The 23,106-nt window shown below is 37.1% G+C and overlaps 1 protein-coding gene across 7 annotated transcripts in view; it reads left to right on the forward strand.

Moving 5' to 3' along the window:
* The window catches only part of LOC126175210 (rho GTPase-activating protein 20), a 180,592-nt gene extending 167,352 nt beyond the window's left edge, over positions 1–13,240 (forward strand). For 2 of the 7 annotated variants that reach the window (XM_049921834.1, XM_049921833.1), the window contains exon 10: positions 12,524–13,230. In XM_049921834.1, the coding sequence (XP_049777791.1) occupies positions 12,524–12,849 (326 nt within the window). In that variant the 3' untranslated portion in view covers positions 12,850–13,230. Of the gene's footprint in view, positions 1–12,523 lie in introns of all 7 variants that reach the window. The other 5 variants (XR_007535541.1, XR_007535542.1, XM_049921835.1 and 2 more) reach the window with 5 other exon arrangements.
* The last annotated feature ends 9,866 nt before the right edge of the window (positions 13,241–23,106 follow it).

A 23,106-nucleotide genomic window follows, 5' to 3' on the forward strand; every position in this document is an offset into this window, starting at 1 on the left:
TCCATCTGCATACCTATGCTGCTCTTGTTCCCGGCCATCATCACTGAAGCAGTAGGTAGCTGGTTGGGGAGATGTAAGGTGGTGGGCAAATTAAATCGTATTTCTATAAACAGGAATTTATTATCTCTTAAACAAAACAATCTGCTAACAGCAAATGACAGCAGTTACGGTGGAAGAGTCGGTGACCTTCAACAAAAAAAAATTGACTCAAAAATAATTAAGTACAGTTTTCAAAAATTTAAAAGACATCCCTGGCTGTGAAAAATTAAGCTTAGTTCTAGTTGTTCAGATTATTAGGAAAGTTAAAAAATTAACTGCAAACATTACTAGATATTATAGCAAATGACTATCTAACTGCTTGGCTGCCAAATTAAGAAATAAATGTCTTTAAGCAAATAAAATAAAGTTAAATGCTCAGTTAGAGGAACAAGCACTTAATAGCTGTCTACAACCAGCAATACATAAACTGAATACATCAGCGTAAGACCAGGGAAATCAGCAGCATGATAATAGCACAAGAGACGAGCACAATCAAATACAGTACAACAGTAAACAACTTATAGTAAGGTGAATACATGAAAGTAGTTGGCCAGCGGTCTTGCCAAGACATAAGATTCCTCTGTCCAATGGTGTATAAAGGATTAAACAGAACCCCGAAGTGCCTCTTGTTCAATTTAAAAAGGGAGAGAGAGAGAGAGAGAGAGAGAGAACTGTGAACTTAGTTCCACTCGAAGACACTTAGGACAATACAGCACGACCCAGTTCTGGGCTTTCTCGTGGATTCAGTGCTGTAATAATTGTGGAATGGCTGTTAATTCCCCTGCAACATACAAACTGCATTAATCCTAGGATCACTAAAACAAGGAAACAAAGTGTGGAGCAAGGTTGACAAGCACAAGAAATACAAATGTCAAGAAAATTTTAGTGCAATTACTTGAGCATTTAGTTCCCTAAACAGTATTAAAATGCAGAACTTGGGCAGACACTATCAAGCTACATCACTCAGCAATATGACAACAGAAATGCCAAATTTTCCAATAGTAAGTTTAATGATCAGCTCACATTCGCCACAAGTCACAAAACATGCTGAAAACAGCTAGAGATAGCCCAGTATGGATACAAATAAGTGCCTAATGCCTCACAGTATATCAAACTATCCACCAGAAAATTTCTAGCAAATAGCGAGATAACCAGGATGTCTGGGACAGCAACACTTGTTTATGAAATTAAAGATTGCTGTCCATAACTGGAAACAGTTGCTCACCATAAAATCCACAGTCCTGACATGAGATGGATTCCCAAGCCAAATTTTCTTCCTCCAGATGTTTGACTGGCTGACAGTTTGAATGCCAACTAGTGTCTTGATGCCAGCAACACACATTGCAAGCCAGGCTGCTGACTTCTACATCTACATCTACAGCCATACTTCGCAAGCCACCTGACGGTGTGTAACGGAGGGTACTTTGAGTACCTCTATTGGTTCTCCCTTCTATTCCAGTCTTGTATTGTTCGTGGGAAGAAAGATTGAAAGATTGTCGATATGCCTCTGTGTTGGCTCTAATCTCTCTGATTTTATCCTCATGATCTCTTCGCGAGATATACGTATGAGGGAGCAATACACTGCTTGACTCCTTGGTGAAGGTAGGTATGTTCTCGAAACTTCAACAAAAGCCCATACTGAGCTACTGAGTGTCTCTATTGCAGAGTCTTCCACTGGAATTTATCTATCATCTCCGCTTTCGCGATTACTAAATGATCCTGTAACGAAGCGTGCTGCTCTCCATTGGCTCTTCTCTATATCTTTTATCAACCCTATTTGGTACAGATCTCACACTGGTGAGCAGCATTCAAGCAGTGGGCGAACAAGTGTACTGTAACCTACTTCCTTTGTTTTCAGATTGCATTTCCTTAGGATTCTTCCAATGAATCTCAGTCTGGCATCTGCTTTACCGACGATTAATTTTATATGGTCATTCCATTTTAAATCACTCCTAATGCCTACTCCCAGATAATTTATGGAATTAACTGCTTCCAATTGCTGACCTGCTATTTTGTAGCTAAAGGATAAAGGATCTTTCTTTCTGTGTATTCGCAGCACGTTACATTTGTCTACATTGAGATTCAATTGCCATTCCCTGCACCATGCGTCAATTCGTTGCAGATCGTCCTACATTTCAGTACAATTTTCCATTGTTACAACCTCTTGATATACTACAGCATCATGTGCAAAAAGCCTCAGTTAACTTCCGATGTTATCCACAAGGTCATTTATATATATTGTGAATAGCAATGGTCCTACGACACTCCCCTGCAGCGCACCAGAAATCACACTTACTTCGGAAGACTTCTCTCCATTGAGAATGACATGCTGCATTCTGTTATCTAGGAACTTTTCAATCCAATCACACAAGTGGTCTGATACTCCATATGCTCTTACTTTGTTCATTAAATGACTGTAGGGAACTGTATCAAATGCCTTGTGGAAGTCAAGAAACACAGCTTCTAACACGATGTTCAGCACAAAGAGATGTCAGTACATGCATAGGAGCAGTAGACCCCGAACTATTCACAATTCCGCTGACAAGACCCTAGTATACCATGCATGTCCATACATTGTTGCTTAGTACCACCCTGCTCCCTGGCAGGAACACATCCTTTGGTTACCTAGCAACTGATCAGAGACATTGGCTATGAACAGCTACTATCAATCTAAGTGACCAGCTCCAATATCTAACACACATGGCTCAGTCCTCTCCCCCTTGAGTTGCATGCAGGACTGACGAAGTCTCATGACCTCCCTCATCATCTTGGTGACCATCAGTGATCTTTAGTTGGCTAATGTGAGTCCTGGTAAATTTGGTGTTGGATAGGTCTTGGATGGCGAGGCTCACTGGGGAAGCCATCTTAACTATCTTGTATGGTTCCACAAAATTTGGCAACATTTTAGAAGTGACCTTTCTGTCCTGCTTTACTTTGTGCCCAGATGTGTTTTAGGAATGTTAGGTCTTCCAGCCACAGTGAGGTTCGTGGCAGCTTCCTGTTGATGTGGTCTTCAGTTCTGAGACTGGTTTGATGCAGCTCTCCATGCTACCCTATCCTGTGCAAGCTCCTCCATCTCCCAGTACTTCTGAATCTGCTTAGTGTATTCATCTCTTGGTCTCCCTCTACGATTTTTACCCTCCACGCTGCCCTCCAATGCTAAATTTGTGATCCCTTGATGCCTCAGAACATGTCCTACCAACCGGCCCCTTCTTCTTGTCAAGTTGTGCCACAATTTCCTCTTCTCCCCAATTCTATTCAATAACTCCTCATTAGTTATGTGATCTACCCATCTAATCTCCAGCATTCTTCTGTAGCACCACATTTTGAAAGCTTCTATTCTCTTCTTGTCAAAACTATTTATCGTCCATGTTTCACTTCCATACATGGCTACACTCCATACAAATGCTCGATGTTAACAAATTTCTCTTCTTCAGAAACGCTTTCCTTGCCATTGCCAGTCTACATTTTATATCTTCTCTACTTCGACCGCCTGTGTGGCCGTGCGGTTCTAGGCGCTTCAGTCTGGAACCGCATAACCGCTACGGTCGCAGGTTCGAATCCTGCCTCGGGCATGGATGTGTGTGATGTCCTTAGGTTAGTTAGGTTTAATTAGTTCTAAGTTCTAGGTGACTGATGACCTCAGAAGTTAAGTCGCATAGTGCTCAGAGCCATTTGAACCATTTTTTCCTACTTCGACCATCATCAGTTATTTTGCTCCCCAAATAGGAAAACTCCTTTACTACTTCAAGTTTATGAAAAACTTAATTCCCTCAGCATCACCCAAATTAATTCGACTACATTCCATTATCCTCGTTTTGCTTTTGTTGATGTTCATCTTATATCCTCCTTTCAAGACACTGTCCATTCCGTTCAACTGCTCTTCCATGTCCTTTGCTGTCTCTGACAGAATTACAATGTCATTGGCTAACCTCAAAGTTTTTATTTCTTCTCCATGGATTTTAATACCCACTCCAAATTTTTCTTTTGTTTGCTTTACTGCTGGCTCAATATACATATTGAATAACATCGGGGAGAGGCTACAACACTGTCTCACTCCCTTCCCAACCGCTGCTTCCCTTTCATGCCCCTCGACTCTTATAACTGCTATCTGGTTACTGTACAAATTGTAAATAGCCTTTCGCTCCCTGTATTTTACCCCTGCCACCTTTAGAATTTGCAAGAGAGTATTCCAGTCAACATTGTCAAAAGCTTTCTCTAAGTCTACAAATGCTAGAAACGTAGGTTTGCCTTTCCTTAATCTTTCTTCTAAGATAAGTCGTAACATCAGTATTGCCTCACGTGTTCCAATATTTCTACGGAATCCAAACGGATCCTCCCCGAGGTCGGCTTCTACTAGTTTTTCCATTCGTCTGTAAAGAATTCACGTTAGTATTTTGCAGTTGTGACTTATTAAACTGATAGTTCGGTAATTTTCACATCTGTCAACACCTGCTTTCTTTGGGATTGGAATTATTATATTCTTCTTGAAGTCTGACGGTATTTCGCCTGTCTCATACATCTTGCTTACCAGATGGTAGAGTTTTGTCAGGACTGGCTCGCCCAAGGCCGTCAGTAGTTCTAATGGAATGTTGTCTACTCCCGGGGCCTTGTTTCGACTCAGGTCTTCCAGTGCTCTGTCAAACTCTTCATGCAGTATCGTATTTCCCATTTCATCTTCATCTACATTCTCTTCCATTTCCGTAATATTGTCCTCAAGTACATCGCTCTTGTATAGACCCTCTATATACTCCTTCCACCTTTCTGTTTTCCCTTCTTTGCTTAGAACTGGGTTTCCATCAAAGCTCTTAATATTCATACAAGTGGTTCTCTTTTCTCCAAAGGTCTCTTTAATTTTCCTGTAGGCAGTATCTATCTTACCCCTAGTGAGATAAGCCTCTACATCCTTACATTTGTCCTGTAGCCACCCGTGCTTAGCCATATTGCACTTCCTGTCGATCTCATTTTTGAGATGTTTGTATTCCTTTTTGCCTGCTTCATTTACTGCATTTTTATATTTTATCCTTTCATCAATTAAATTCAATATATCTTCTGTTTCCCAAGTATTTCTACTACCCCTTGTCTTTTTACCTACTTAATCCTCTGCTGCCTTCACTACTTCATCCGTCAGAGCTAACCATTCTTCTTCTACTGTACTTCTTTCCCCACTGCTGTCAATTGTTCCCTTATGTTCTCCCTGAAACTCTGTACAATCTCTGGTTTAGTCAGTTTATCCAGGTCCCATCTCCTTAAATTCCCACCTTTTTGCAGTTTATTCAGTTTTAATCTACAGGTCATAACCAATAGATTGTGGTCAGAGTCCACATCTGCCCCTGGAAAATGTCTTACAATTTAAAACCTGGTTCCTGAATCTCTGTCTTACCATTATATAATCTATCTGATACCTTTTCGTACCTCCAGGATTCTTCCATGTATACAGCCCTCTTTCATGATTCTTGAACCAAGTGTTAGCTGTGATTAAGTTATGCTCTGTGCAAAATTCTACCAGACGGCTTCCTCTTTCATTTCTTACCCCCGATCCATATTCACCTACTACGTTTCCTTCTCTTCCTTTTCCTACATTCAAATTCCAGTCACCCATGACTATTAAATTTTTGTCTCCCTTCACTATCTGAATAATGTCTTTTATCTCATCATACATTTCATCAATTTCTTCATCATCTGCAGAGCTAGTTGGCATATAAACTTGTACTACTGTAGTAGGTGTGGGCTTTGTATCTATCTTAGCCACAATAATGCGTTCACTATGCTGTTTGTAGTAGCTTACCTGCACTCCTATTTTTTTTATTCATTATTAAACCGATTCCTGCATTACCCCTATTTGATTTTGTATTTATAACCCTGTATTCACCTGACCAGAAGTCTTGTTCCTGCTGCCACTGAACTTCACTAATTCCCACTATATCTAACTTTAACCTATCCATTTCCCTTTTTAAATTTTCTAACCTACCTGCCCGATTAAGGGATCTGACTTTCCACGCTCCGATCTGTAGAACGCCAGTTTTCTTTCTCCTGATAACGACGTCTTCTTGAGTAGTCCCCGCCCGGAGATCCGAATGGGGGACTATTTTACCTCCGGAATATTTTACCCAAGAGGACACCATCATCATTTAACCATACAGGAAAGCTGCATCCCTTCCTAGTTATGCCTAATGAACTTGAGATCATTTTCCTCATACAGGAGGTCATTAATGGACCACAAATTCAACTTGGCAAATTAACAGGGAAGGCAAATGATAACTTGGCGGGAGTGGCCTTAGGAGATTCCTTTATGGCAGTGTTGAAAGTGAAATTAAGGCACCCAATGGACCCATCCCACATTGTCTGAGGCTTCACAACTGAGGTGGTGTATCCTGTTTGTCTTTGCTAAATCTCCAAACAGCCCAAGAATCTCTTGGAAGACTAGTGCCTCACAAGCAGGTTCCTTGGTGCTTTGTGAAAAGATCTTTACCTCAAGCTTGGGCTGAAACCTTTGGCTAAGGGCAAAAGCCACACAGTTATCCACCCTTTTTATATGCCACACATCAAAACAGAAGGTGGAGATCCTCACAGCACACCTAACTTTTTTCCTCATCTTCTGCAGTTTAGCTAATATCCATGTCAGTGCCCAGTAGCACATCTCTGAATGAAATAGCTTATGCTCGAGAGAAGACGTGAACGATTTCAAGCCAAATAACACGGCTATCACCTCAAATTCATATGCAGAATAGTTATTCTCTGTGACTCATAACAACCTTGAGGCATATCTGCTAGGCTTCTTTCTTCTCCATTTTCTTGGAGAAACACTGCTGCAACACCTGAATTAGACATTTATGCCTGCAGGACAAATAGCCAAGGCTGCTTTTGAGGCATGGCATTGAAGGATGCCTGCTGAGTTTCACTCCATTGAAAACATTCCCCCTTCCACCGCAACCAGTTAAGGGGGTGACCGGCTGGGAAAAATTTGAAATGAATTTGAAAAAAAAGAGAAAAATAAGGAAATCATACTGATGAAAGTAGCTACCTCTGGCTCTTTCTTAGGTCTAGGGAACAGGTGAATGCCTTAGTTTAACCATCGTCCACTCTCATATCTTCACTGGACACTATATGACCCAGAAACAAAATCTCCTTTTGAGCCACATTGACTTATGGTTTTACCTTCAGCCCCACTTCATTTAGACAGCAAAGGACTTGCCCTATAGGGTGTTCTTTATGAGTTTTGCTATAAACCACCACATCATCCATGTAGTTATAAACATACAGTAAACCATGTGGAGAAATTATGTGGATTGGGTAATGGTACTGATTCCATAATAACATTCTGATTGAGGTGCCAAGAAAATCGGCAATGTGTAAGGGGGTGCTGAAGGCCATATTATTCAATCAGCCAAAAGTTGGTCAGCAATTTTCCTCGCTTCCCTTGTCTTGGATGGTGACAAGTGATAGGGAGATTGTCAAACTGGAACCTGTTCCATGAGCAAAATCGTGTACTGTGTAGTATCAGTCACCCCCAATCTATTGATCAGTACCTCCAGTTATACTCCTAAGACTTCCAACAGATCCCACCCCTACTCTGCACTGAAATGAGAAATGTTGACCGTTCGACATGACATTTGTGATGACATTTGTGATTTCTACAAACCAGGCAGCTGTGTAAAATTTGTTGTGTCATCTTGGATCCATTAGTGATAGATTTCTCTCTAAGTCCATTGTTGTTCACACTCATTCATGGTTCACAGTAGCACACCCAAATGGTAGAATAACCCATGAAAGAGCCCTGATCTTACACCAGCATTTTAATAACCCATGTAGGCTCCTATACCAGCCTGCACCCGTATGGTGTAAACTGTGCCCACCTTTCTCCTGTGGTACCAGCCAATCACATACTAACTGTCCTGTATGGCTACAATATGCCCTCATGTAGTCTGAGTTAGGATTAGTCTGGTTATACTGAGTGGTCAATTTTTCCACACTTGGGATAGAAGTGGACCACGTTTATCATCATTGAAATAGACTTTTCAGTACTCAACAATAACCTATCTAACTTGCAGCAGGTTCGAGGCTTGCTGGGAAACAGAATCCACAAACGGTCTGTCAGGCACATATCTTCTAATATGTTATTTATTGCTTCTGACTCTGAAACACCAAGGCACAAAGTTGTCATAGCAATTCAAATATCCTCAATATAGTGCACGAAGAATTCCTTACATCCCTGAACCCGGTAAAATATCAACTCGCAAGATCATTGTGGAATTGGCTAGACACATTTCCTTCTAGCATTCTCCTTCAGAACCCACTTAATAGTTCACTTTCATCAGGGGCGTTCTTTTGAAACTACTCTACTTAATTTATTGTGTGTCAGGAGGTAGGTTAAATAACATGAAATATCACCAATCAGTGACTCACAAGGCAGCTGCTTGGCCCTGCAAACACAGTGTTAGTTACTGCAAATTTATCACTTGTTCATTTGTAACAATTGATAGGCCACAGACCAAAGGGGATTCAGTAACATCTTAAGGGGACATTGTATTTACTATGCCACCAATGTTAAATTATCGAATTTTGTAACCCATTATCTTGGAAACTTTCTAAGACACCAATTTACAATTTTCCATAATTATTGAATGCATCTTTCTAGATACACTGAACTAGAATTATTACTAAAATTGTATTGTGGTGCATGTTATCTAACTCTCTTTCCCCCCCCTTTTTTTTTTTTTTTCAAACACTCAATTTCAATTGTTTGACAGAATTTTGTAAATAAATGAACATAAAAACAAAACAACGCAGGATATTTTAATGATCTGTATTGAATCTCACACTTGGCATGCTGTGAAAATTTCATGTATCTACTGTCAGTACTTTTTTAGAAAATGCGTCATTTATTGCAAAAAAATGTAGTTTAGAGATATTGAGGTTTAAAACTTTTTTATTACAAATTCTTATACAGACTTACATTTCTGCATCTTTTATGCACTGTAATTGCCCTGGCCCATAGTCTGTGTCTTCTTCGGTGTCACAACAGCCCAGTGCTTGCCTCCTCCTTTTCTTTCTTCCTTCTTTTATCATTTGCTGAGCAGCTAACTCTGCTTCACGTACACAAAGCTCATCCTGTTCCCGCAGTCCTTTAGCTGTGTTCTGTCCAAATCTTACCCCTAACTTATCCAGAACCTTAAGTCTTTCATAGTTCCTGCCATTAAAAGTTATTACAGCATCAGACACTGCTAACTTTACCATCATAAGGCCAACAAATACATTTTTAGGCACACGGCACCACACAACATTATTGAAGGGCTTATTCACATTCTGGGTTTTCCCATGTAAACACTTCTTTAGCAGCTCAGGATTTGCCAAATCTTTGTAAGTAGGTTTGATTGCCTCCATTACTGCCAAAGGAAGAGAATGTTTATGTGTAAATTCATGCAGGGTGCCAGAAAATTCAGTTTGCCTATATTTACACCAAGTGTTTGGTGGAGGTGGACACAAAGCATGACATGGCTTCTCATCAGTTGATATTCAATGAAAGGAAGTGCTCCACACAACTATTTTCATCTTCTCTAAATTATCATAGTTATCTCTAATGGCCATCCTATCATATTCATGTAATTCACCAATTACTTTGTCTGTTAGTCTTCCAGCACATTTTATTGTCTTGCCAGCAGACAGTTTTGTGTTCCCCAGCTTGGTTTTTAGGTTATGCAGATGTGTTCCCATCCTTTTCTTGACATGTCCTACACATTCAAGTTTTTATATAGGAACATCATATTGCTTACTGTTTTGTACTGCAATGAAAGCCTTGCTGTCTCCATCATCTAAGTAATTCACATATCTGACACCTCTCTCCTGCTGCAAATGCTGGAAAATGTTAATTGCTCCTTTTGCCTCCATTCCTCCACTTGGGCCATCATAATTTTTTATACACTGCTGCTTATGAAGTAATCTGTTCTTCTGGTTCACTGTACAACCTGGGCAGTGCTTACTGAGAACTTCAAAATCCAAAACTTTTCCAGTGTCAATACTTATTCCACGTATAAAACCGTTTTTAGAACTAAACCCACGCTTTTGCCAGGATCCACCCACAGCAATGCAGGTGTCTGTGTCACCCTCATTTTGTTCAACATCCTCTGATGTAGCAGCAACCATTGACTCTTCAGCCACAGCATTTACAGAGTCCCCAATTGCTGTTACATATTACACGTACCTATGAGGTGGTTTTGGCAAATTCAACACAGTGCAGAGAACATTACCAGCCCTTGCACCTTCACCAATGCATCTAAGGCCATAAAACAGTCTCACACAAGTATCATACAATTCATTACATGGACACTTTGAAGAAGTATGAAATGCTTTTCCGTTTTTGCACTTCGGACATTTAGTAACAACTTAGACACACCTATTCTAGCTCCAATATTACCAACTTTAACTTCACCACCACAAAGACAGCAAGAGAGAGTTTCAGAAAGAACTTGTGCAAGGATTTGCAGATCAATAATGACATTGTTCATAATCTCATTACTTTTACCACTGTCACACGTTTCTAAAGTTACTTTCCTTTTCGATGCACTAGGGAGCGTGGTCACTTCAGAAGCATTATTGTGGTTTCCTTCACTGCTAGCACACGTGTTTTCAAGTACTTCAGAAGAAAATGCAGGTCTCACATACCTGTTACCAGCAAATTTGCATTCTTGAAGTTACTTTTACACTTAAGTCATTTTATTTATGTATAAAAAGCAATAGAAGTATCTTACTACAAAAATATCCAATAATCGCACTACTTTAAATGAAAACTAGTATCAGAAACAAAGGACTGATTTGTTTATTCATAATGCCAACTTCTGAGACATAGCAGTAGGCACAGAACAAAGTAATTCACAGACTTCTAGACACAGTAGTTCCCAAGACATGACTGCTCAACTGTGGCAGTATGTGCATAGCCGCAAAATTTGACAGTCACACGTCAACATTCAAAATATTATTTGAAGGTCTCACAATTGTCTGATTTTATACCAAAATGTTCAGGAAAGTACAAAGTACATTATGGAGTAGAAAACAGAAAATGTCAATTTTCAACAAATTTCATGTACAGTGTCCCCTTAAATAACCCCCAACCTTCTGTCTGACCCTGCCCTAAGGGCTTCGATGTTTGCTGCTGATTGACCTATCCAGGAACAGAACCCTTTTCCTGTCGTGCATTTTCCTGTTAATTCAACAAGACATTTCCCACAATTCCCCATTTGGTGATTTCTGTGTAAGGCCTGAATTCACTAAACCAAGATCTTCGACTTGATTCTCTAAGTGTTTAAGCTTGGGTGCATGGTTGATGGACTCATGTGATCCCTCGACATCCTGGTTACCAGTGGCGATCTTTAGCTGGCTAGTATGAGCACTGGTAAGTTTAGTGTTGGACGGGGAATACCTGAGCATGGATAGGAACACTACAATGCAGTAACTCAATGTCAGCTTGCACACCCACCACACATCTGCTGCAAATAAAGCAAGCATTACTTACCTTACCCACGATGTCTGTTGTAATGGTGAGGCTGCAGCCCAGCACCTGTCACAAGTGTTTCCTCAGCTCATCCTCACTGCCCAGGGTCTCCACACCCTGTATGGCTAATTTGCAGTCCTTTGTTGCTCTATAGGGTCTTCTGTTAGGCTGCGAGGAACCCAGCAGCTACACACTTTTTAGTACCCCAACTGGTGGATAGATGTGTCAGCACTACCAACAGAGACATCCAGTTTTGCAGTGAGGTGGTTGACTGTGATCCACTGATAACTTCAAATGAGAGTGTCTGCACATTGCAGGAGTTACAGTTGTGTGTGGCTGGCCTGCACATGGGAGATACAGCTGTGTGCAGCTGGCTAGCACACAGGAGAGCGACAGATGTCTCACCCAACAACTCACCATGCCTTTGTTCACCACCAGATCTCTGTAGATGTTCTGCAACCATCTATGAATAATTGATGTTTTGATTTTCCACCAGAAGAAACTCAATGACAGCTCTCTGCATGGAATGTACCTTCGTTACTGACGCCATTTTGAAGGCTATAGTGCTGCCATCTATCGGAACTTCACGAAACTACAGGAGTTGAAGTGGGAATGTTCCATGATGTCCCACAACAAATTCTGTATTTTTTCAACTGAAATTGGCCAAGAAAAAAATAAATGTGCTGCATTACTTACAGGACGCCCCTCATAGCTTCTCATGAAATTGTTGGCATATGCACTCGACTTAGTGAAGTGGCTGGGGTAACGAGATATTATCTCATGACCCTTTTCACATCTATTCATCCTATTCTTTTTTCTTGTTTTCTTCTTTCCTCCCCCTACTTCTCCTCTTCTTCACATTTCCACTTTCCACTGCTGCTGTTAACATACTTTTAATATTATAGTAAAAACCACATCAGCAGTCTTATGTCCTGTGAGTCTAGGTATATTTGTATCCTTACTAATGCGTTAATTTTTGTTTTCTGATTGTTCAAGGTGGGTTGGGATTGAGCGCAAGTGCGGAGTCTCTTAAACGACCTAATGTCCGTCGTTCATCAAGCCGTGGTGAGAAGTCACGCCATCATCTACATCGTAGTTCAAGTCGGCGTAAGAATAAAGAAAATGGTGCTAAACAGCAACAGCAGCATTTGCAGCAGGGATCACCCCAGCAGTCACAACAACCACAGCATCTTCATCAACAGCAGCAGCTGTCTTTGTCTCCATCTTCACAACAGCGTAAGACTGAAGAGGGCTCACGTCCCATTAGCATGGCTGAAATGCACACAGTACATGTCACATTAACGTACAAACCTCGTATTTAAGACTACATTTTGCTCAGAGAGTATAAGTGATTTATACTTGTGAGTTCAGGAAAAGTATCTTTTTGTGCAGCTTTGAGATTTGGGAACTGTTGATTACTCTTTGTTGATACATTGCAGATTTTACAGCTGCATGTGGAAATGAGTAGTCTGAAGTGGATTTAGTAGTGGAACATTTACTTAGAAATAATTTATATTCCGATAGATGTTACAGTAGGTTATGAAAGTAAAGTGTTAGATGTGACAGATGTGAGACTTATGTAGCTCACTGATTTTCAGCAAAGCTCAAAACCTGTATACAATCTGCTCTCTCCCCCCTCCCCTCCCCTCTCTTCCCTTCCCTTCCCCTCCCCTCCCCTCCCCTCCCCTCTTCCTCCCCCCTCTCCCTGTGTGTGTGTGTGTGTGTGTGTGTGTGTGTGTGTGTGCGCGCGTGCGCGCGCGCACGCCAAATTGTCTGCAAAGGAAGAGGTGGAGAACAAGAATTAGAACAACAATGTTTAAGGACCAACTAATCTAAGTCATCTAACAGTAGTTGTGTGCAGCTAATCATCTCAATTAATTAATGCTTGGAAAGGAAAGCATGGTATGCCTGATATACACTGTAACATGCATGTTTTTATTTTCTTATGTTATACATGTTTGTAAGCAATTGTTTGATTGTTGCATTTTTCCCACAAATTTCCTCTTATTAAAATTTGGGCAGCTGTGTGACTCACAACCCCACAGTATTTTTGCGCATTAACAGTGTGTATCATGTATCTTATGACTGAAGCTATGTCTTCTGCCTGATTGAACATTTCTTGCCTTTTTAGATCTGTATACATTAATTTTCCTCTTTATTTCATTGTACTCTTTCATTATTTATAAATACCTGAATGTGCCTTGTTGGAAATGCAAATATGTTCTCAGTTTTGGTAAAAGAAGTATTTTATACATTGAATGTCTTGGCTATGTCTTTTTATGCAGTATTATGTTATAGTAATGTGCCAAAGACTGTACATGTGCAACCTAACAACCCCGTGCTTATGTGGCAGCTGTACTTTTTCACTATATATGTTAATTCCTGTTTATAGCACAATGCTTTAACCTATATGTTGAGATGCACATTATTCTTCATCCTATTTGCTTGTAATAACTCATTCTAAACTTCCAGTACAAGATGATCACTCTCATGAGTTATTATTGATTTACATCATATTATTCAGATGGTTTGAACCATTACTGCCCATAAAACTGCAAAATATGAGTTTATATAAACATGGTACTATTGATTGTGAACATTACAAAATGTACACTATAAACAAAAATAGATGTTTGTCATCTTGTAATGTTTGTCAAGATATTTTACTCACATAGTGTTCATAGGAAGAAAGAAGTCATTAATTAGAGCAATTATAAAGACATGATTAATAACTTTTGAAATAAAACACATTAGATTTGTGAGATTTGTTGCAGCTACTGAGTAAATGATACTATCTTCTTGAAAATGTTGTTATCCTGGAAACAAATTCAGGAACAATCTGTGATGAGAGTGGGAAAACTGGTGAAACAGGCAGGATATTCTAGGAGGAGAGAAGTTGTGTCTGCATTGTATGTTACATGACAGTTATAAGATGATATGAGTTACTGTATGGAGCATCCTTCTGCTTATAGATAAATGTTTCTAAGTATGGTCTTGTGATAAATTAAAAATGAATGTCAATAAGGCAGCATTTTTATTTAGTGAAATTTTTATTTAGTCTTTGGTTACATGGAATTTAGAATAGAATATGTTATTTTAGCAGCTGATAGCTTTTTCATAGCCCTTCCTCAAGGCTGATTAATTTTGAATATTAAGATAGTAACCTAATGATATTATTACTTTTCAGACCTTGAAGAAATGCGTTCAAAATCTTGATATAGACATGCATTATTTTATTCTTGTTATAATGTGTAAAATATGTTAAAAGGGGTGTCATTCAAAGGCAAAGTAGTAAAATGATACAAAAAGAGGCCTATCAGTGATATAGAATATGGTAGTGGTACTGTTTGTAATGATGTATTGCTAGTATCTGTGCCAAAAATGAGAGAAACAGAGCAATGCTGTCGTGCAATAAGAAAATCAAAACATAAGCAGGTATGAAATTCAGGATATATAATGCCTTAAATTCTGACAAATATCAAGGTGAAGTATTTTTGCTGGTGTTTTTCATTTTATCATGTTTTTATTGAAGTTTGAGTGGAAGATAATAATTTATGCTACTTTCAAAAGGAGAGTGTAAAACTTGAATATGGCTACAAGGATTTGTATAAAAAGTCTAAAGTGAAATTACAAGTATTGAATGTAGTTGTCATTGATGGAGTAGTAAAGAAGCAATAAGTAGCAGTGATTCTCTCTCTCTCTCTCTCTCTCTCTCTCTCTCTCTCACACACACAGAAAGAAATATTGCATTGCTTGAAGGACTAACTTGAATCCGTGTATCATCTTTAAAGTTTAGTTGACACTTGCATTTTTTTCCATTCTTCATTTACAGTTACTGAAACAAATAGCTCTCTTTGTAGCACAGTTGACTGAGTAATTGTCTGTAGTACACCATTTCTACAACTACTGCTTCTTTTATCAAGGGAACCGAGAAAATTCAAAACACAGTTTAATGTGCAAAATAACCCAGAATTAATTTTTAGTCAATGCATGCAGTTTTTTCCAGCCATTGAAAGAATGTAACAAAGTATATAATTAGAAATAACAGATGTTACAGATTTAAGAAATGGAATAAAACACCATAAAGTAGAAAAGTAGTTTTCTAAATATTATTTATGGACCACAGATGTCATTCATTACCTATAAATGTTAGTATACAAGAAATAGGTATGTGAAAAAAGTATGAAAAGTTAGCTGCATTCAGTGCTTGATACATGTTAAAAAACAAGGGGAATTTATCTCCTTTTAGTGTTCTATGTTCCTGCCATATCCTACTACATATGCCAATAAGAAAGGGGGGAGGGACATGTTTTAGTAGTTTCCAAGTAACTATCCAGGTTTAAATTTGTTTGTAGGTCTACAAAAAAACTCAAATCTTTCATTTAATCTCAAATGAAATTGCATTTCTAAAGGTCATTGCAGTGATGGACAAGGAACTACTTGTTACTCACTTTCTTACTCAATGTTTGAAATGCATTGTTCAGAATAAGTTTTGTGTTTTGTGGTGTGCTATAGTAATATTAGCTGTATGAGATGCTGGCTAGGTATTTCTTTGACATCCTCTGATATAGCTGATTCAAAACTAGAGATCCAAGAGAGGGAAAAAAGGATTCAAAACAGTAAATTTCTTTTTAACTTGGTATCATCTTGAAAACCCTATAGCCAAAGATTACTTGCATCAACACAGGAAGAAGGGTGTTGCATTTTTAATTATGATCAGTTTCTCAGTAATCCATAAATTACACATATTACAAATATTTGCATGCATAAGGGAGAGCAGAAGAGAGATTCTTGTGATACACTTGAACAGCAGGTTTATTTCTTGAAATGTTTTTAAAATAGTAGGAAACTGTAAATATATTATTACAAGTATACAAGAGATGGAATTATTACTGGGTGTAAAGCCCAAGAAAGAAAAAGGATATGTTTTGTTAGTAGAATGGTGAGTTGTGAAGTGTAATGCTTATTACATTTAATTCATGTAGTGTCAAAAATTTGTAATAGTCATATAAAAGTCTTAATGGCACAACAGTTGGTATTTTTAGTTGCTAAACTTTTTAAATTTGCATTAATAATATGTCTGTGACTTTGCTGACATTATTGACCATATTAGAGGAAATATTAAATGAAAAACAACAAATTGAAATAATAACAGCCATTTTTACCAATAAATCTGCCATCTTCATTTGCAGACCTCCATTTCTGAACTGTGGAATTTCACAAAAATAGTGCAGTTTCAGAGTGTGGATTCATTTAGATGTGAATAAAAGTGCTAATGATGTATATATTCTAGACGAGGCAAAAGAATTTAATCTGTGTGATGTAAATGTGGTTTTTCTTATCCTAGTATCGGTTATAGATTTAGAACAGTGTATTGTGGGGAAATGCAAACATTATGGTGTGTTCCAAAATAAATTCCATTCGTGTCCATTAGTATTAAGTACAACTGTGGAAATCTACAATACTACTGCCAGTGTGCACTTTTAGATTGTTTTAAAAAGCAAGTTATTAAAAGCTGCCTCTGTGTTATATGTACATGCTTTGATAATGCAGAAAGATTTGATGCTTTGAGGTACAGTGGTGCATTTAATCAGTAACTTAATGCAGTTTGTTACTGCAGTGTGGTGACTGCTACATTTATGGAAAAAAATTGTATGCCAGTAATATTTTTATTCAGATTTAATGCTTCTGTGAGTCATACTTGACACATTATTTTTCAACATAGGAATCAAAAGTCTCATTTAATACTTATATTTTCAATGTAAATGTATTTTTCTATATGCACAACGTAACTTGGGTGCTGCTGCAGGGTAAAAGTTGGAATGTAAGCACACAATTGTCAGCTTTTGTGGGAGGGTGTGGGTGTGTGTGGGGGGGGGGGGGGGGGGGGAGAATGAATCCACATTGCATTCATAGCACCTACTACAGTGCTGTGGCATACTGTCAGGTTGGTAGCTAAGGTTGGCTATAGGCTGATGCATTCCATACCAACTCAGTCGTCAGACTTCCACCAATTCATTCCCTCCAACAAAAAAAAAAAAAGGCCAAGTTACATTGTGCATGTACTAGTATTTGCATAATGCAACTGCAAAACTATCAGTTTTCTTATATTTTCTGTTTCTTGTTCCTTTTTCATTTTTATCAGTTAATAACACAGTTTAACATTTTGAAATCATTCTCATTTAGTAAACTAAAGGTAAATGGAATTTTGAGATCAGACTGCTAGATTACATTAGTATATTTTAAAGTATTATACTGTTACCTTGATTTTTGGGGTATTATTTACAAGTGTTGCTGCTGGTGAAAAATATGATGATGATTGTTTATAAATATTTAGAATGATTATTGCATTAGTAAACTTACAGTGCATAATACTTGTGTGTCTTTAATAAATGGTTCAGCACGGTTCATCAGTTCAAACAAATTTAAATCATTTTTGTTCTAAATTTAAATTATTTTTGTTCTAAGTACAATTTAATATTCTGCATGAGAAGTAATCTCATAGTGAATTTTGCTTTGGTGTTCGATGTGAACATACTTGTGAACAATGCAGCATTTCTTATGTAAAAGCTCCTCTGATATGACATTTTATATTGTTATTTTTATTTGTGCAAGTAGTATGTACTACTAAAGGTTTGACAGTTTGGTGGAACCTATGTTGTAAGATAAGAATGACTTCTGTACTTAAATTGATGATAGAATATTATTTAAAACTGTATTATTTGTTACTGAAATGTTTCAGTGGGTCATGTACAAAGTATTTTTTACATTCCAGACTTCTAGTGTATATATGTAAAACCTGTATGAATGTGTATTCTTCAGTGAAAATGTTTCAGATGTCAGTGTCTCAACCAGTGCTTCAGCAAATCATATTTCTATATATATTTCTGAAATTTTGTCTGCATATGTGTGTTCACAATTTTTATTCATTTACAGGAATTTCATTGTGAGATGATTTTTATGCAACAGGGTAAAAAAAACTGTTTGAGAGTTGTCTTATTGTGCACTGAATATTTTAAGAAAGTTTTTTAAACAGTTTGCTGTTAGAATTACAAAGTAAATTTTTGCCATCTTCTCTTTCCAGTAGCTAAGTATTCATTTTCACTGTCGTGCAACATCTTCTGAACACCAATATATCATATGCTGACAGAGTATTCTTAAAAAACTTTCATTATGAAGATTCAGAATAGAGTATAATACTTCATTCATCGCAGCCAATGAACATGAATGTTCATAATCCAAAAGCTCTGCAGGAATTTCTGCATTGTTAATATGTGTGGTAGTTTTTACTGTGCACTCGATGTCATTTTATCGCTGGAATAAGATGCAATGCTTAACTAGTGCTTTTAGTCATGATTGTAACTATGTTATAAGCTGAATATTCTTAAAACATATTCTGTTTTAAAAGAGGACTATTCAAATTTGTGCTTGTAAGAAGAAGAAAAAAATTCGTTGACAGCATTTGAATAATGCGAGCTTTTGTTGCAGAGAGATAGACATAATTATGCATTAAGAGTTTTTAATCCATATCTGTTAATGTTTGTTTGCTCAGAGTTATTGCTCTGTCACATTTGTGAATATCAGTATCTTAATGGACATGCTACAGAAAGAATATTTATTTATTTAAAAACTGAAAATGTAGAAAAACTATTCTCATTTTATTTCTATAATGGAAGTTGGTACTGCTTATTGTCCCCCTCCATCTTATTGTTGTTTATTCTGTCTTTTCTTCCTTCAGCATTAAATTACTGTCTTATTTATTATGCCCCTCCATTAATTTTGCTTAGGTTGGTTCGCCGTACTGTAACGGCAGAAAACTCTTGGAGGAGCCATCATGTTGAATTGACAGAACTTCAGTTCTCTCAGTGTTAGCCATGAATAAAGTTCATGCATTATGTATGCATTTTAGCTCCAATTAACGTTAGTGTAACGAGTGTAGCATTTCATGGCGCCACAAGAGCCATTTTCTATAAGCAGGGAATTACAGACAAAGTTACATAAATATTCACCTGTAACATTAACACATCCTAAATTTCTTAGAGCTCTGTAAGCTGGAATTTAATATTCATTTACTACATTTTGGATGAAATTTATTCAGTTTATTCACAATTTGTCACAGAGGCTTATTTTATCATTTTAACCCTCGTGTTGTAAGTACCGTATGGAAATCTTGCAAATCATAACCAATTAAAAACTTAATAACATTTGATATGAAATACACCAGAAAAAAGGGGGACATAAAACTGCACACTTTTCAGTGAATTAGGCAATTGACTCACCAAAGGACAGGAGTTCAGATACCTGTTTTGACTTCTAGATTTAGGTTCTGTGTAGTCTACCTAAATGATTTATGGCAAATGCTGGAATGGTTTTTTGGGAAAGGAGCACCCAATTTCTATCACTGTTCTTGTCCTACCTGAGCTTGTACTCCATGTGTAATAGCCGCATGTGATGTGTCTATAAACCGTAATCTTTCTTCTTCCAGTTATTTTTTTCCCTCTTGCTGTTCAGATAAATCAACTACAAAGTAAAAACAACTACTAAAGAAACAGTTTTAAAATAATGCAGTGTTTATGCAGAATTGAACTAAGTTTATGTGATGTACAGCTGCAAGTACATGTTGTAAAAACTAAACTTCCACTCACATTACCATGATCCATTATAGTGTTTATCTGAGTAAAAGTGTTGCGGTTACTTTAGACTCTACATCAGCATTCCTGTTTCCTGCTCTTCCCTTGGTTTATTGTAGACACTATTATCTAAATTTCCAAACTTCTAGCTTATTTTTTTCTTGTTCATAATTTTGGAACAGATTACTGATGCTATGAATTTCCCTGTCTGAAACACCTCAGTTTTATTTGTAAGGTAATTTCCTTTTCCATACTATTGTGCATAATCTGTCATCACTACCTGATAAATTTTTAACGATACTGAAAAAAGCAGCACAGAGATATAACACTTGTTTAAGTTGGTATTGGAACTTTTCACAAAAGTATCTAATGTATCAACTAAAATTGAAAGGCAAGGTGATCGGAAATGGTTATTTTGGTGTAAACACAGTGAAGTGGATGTCTCATGCCAGGCTCCACCGTTAGAAGCAGTAAAAAGATAGACCTATGCTACTAAGATTAAACATAATTCCTCTTGACTGTATTTTATATGACAGAGATACCAGGTCACCTACCACTGCTGCAACTGGAACTGTATGCTAACTTATAGCATATCAGAATTGTATATGGAAAGTTATTTCAATTGTGCGCACATACTCGTGTTTATGTGAACAGCTTTTGTGGAATCAAGTAAACAGTCGAAAGACTGGATACGATAACAGACCCTTGCATGAGGGCCACATTTGACAGTGTTTACACTGCTATATCCAATTCTGGTCACCTTCTCTTTCAATTTTAGCTCATTTCTCAGGTATTTTGAGAAATAATTCAGTGCCACTATTATCAACTGTTATATCACGGTACTGCCTTTTCAAGAACTTCAAAATGCAGTTTAAAAGTGGATCATTCCATTTAACAAAAAGAATTTGCTTCAGTATTTCAGTTGACACAAGAGTTGGTCAGATTAAATGTGCAACAAAATTACATGCCTCCCTGTTGAAAACCTCATTTTGATACCTGAGTATCAAAAGGGTGAAAGTTTAAAGTGAACACCGTGCATATTTTTAGGAAAAATGTTATTTTCTTGTATCCAGCATGATATAAATTGCATTCACCTAATATATGAAAAATAGTAAAAATTAATAACAGTTTTGCCTGAAGGCATACTAATTTGTCATTAGATACCGAAATATGTTTCTTTCTAAAGCTGTAGAAGTGTCAGGACATAATCCAGTTTGTGAACAGTGCTTTAGAAAGAACCCACCTGAAAAATATTTTCATCATTGACACCATTTGGTATAGCTGTCCTTCATACTATTACCTTTACCACTCCCAGATACCACCTTTGTTGTTCAAATATGTAATGTGCTTATCAGCACTTGAACTTTATTATAGTTGTACTTTAATAAAAGTTTCGTGATGTATTGATTCTGTGTTCATATGCAGAGTTCTCCTATTGCTATAAAATCATTTTTAAGTGTTCACATGCCAAAACTTTATCATTAGAGACGCAAAAAAAAAAAATCAAAGTATTGATTTTACAACAAAAAAATATTATTTGGTGTGTCTATAAATGTTTACTGTTATTGTATGTTCAAGATTTTATTGTAAAATATTTGTAAAAGAATATTGTATTTCATTGATTCTGTACAGTATATGGTGTAATACTTTATTTAATGTATTTATGAAGTACATCGTACTAGTATATTACCATATGTTTCACTTCTATTGTATTGAATATTTATCTTCAAACAAGCACCAAAGAATTTTTAATGTAATATTGAATTACAAATTGTGACAGTATTAATTTTAAATTTGTTTGCATGTTTAATTTAGATATGACTTCTTTCCTGTAGTGTTAGTGCCTTGTTACCTTTTACAAATTTGATGCGTTTATTTTACATCCACAGAGATACACAACACTACATTTACAAATAGTTCGTGTTTCATAATATAAAACTTTATTATGTTTGATACAGTTTCCCAATTGTGACCTCCATTTTATATTTTAACGGCAACTGTTATGAAAGTAAATAACATCAGCATTTCTTCGATGCACAATTCACAAACTCCAATTGGTACTGCAAGTAAGCAGTCCTGTGGGGGACACGGCAGTTCTTTTAAATCCTAAAAAATTGTGAAACTATTTGTTATAGAGGAATTAATATATTCTGCCTCTGTCTGACACTCACTTTTATTTTATGGTTTTCGAGATACATTTACCATCTGTAACTACCAGTGTCCAGTAGTAGCGCAGCATATTCTTGTTTGTGTATCTGACAAAAATTTTCATAAATTTATTAGTAGCATCTTTCATTATAATCTAAAAATGTAGCAGTTTATTTGGGAAACACTGTTGATTTATATCTCTCATGAAGTCTTGCTAATTTTACATGCCAACACATCCTGGAGAACTAAAATAAGTTTCTGTTGTTGATAAATTGTGATGTCTTCATATGAGTAATAATTTAAAGCTCACTTTACTGTAACAGTGAGTCCTGTGACATGCTGAATGAGACCCATGTGTTGATTACAGTTCTGCAACTGTTCATTTTGCTTTCAGATGTAGTAGTGATTCACTATTTATGAAGACTTCTGGCTACTGCAGATGGACTTCTTCCTACATTTTTTGTTACCATGAAATTATTTCAAGGGTTGTTTCAAGGTTTCCAGCTGAATGCACCTGTATTCCATTACAAGTTCATTTATCTGCTGATAACAGTTTCATCAAATTCTGGTACATTAAACTCAGCCAATTAACACTGATCATTTTTTACAGTATCATAGTACACTTTGTGATGTCAAGTGATGTTTCCAATGTCTATGCAGGAAGAACCATAGGACTAAATCGCATCTTCTTTCTCCTCCTAGTGATGTATTGGTTAATAATTTTCCGTTTGGCATTCTGTGACGCTATAGAAAAAGACTACTTCTGTGATAACAGACATGTTGTCTAGCCACTATATACAG

Source organism: Schistocerca cancellata, chromosome 3 (genome assembly GCF_023864275.1).
Source record: "Schistocerca cancellata isolate TAMUIC-IGC-003103 chromosome 3, iqSchCanc2.1, whole genome shotgun sequence".
NCBI lineage: Eukaryota > Metazoa > Arthropoda > Insecta > Orthoptera > Acrididae > Schistocerca > Schistocerca cancellata.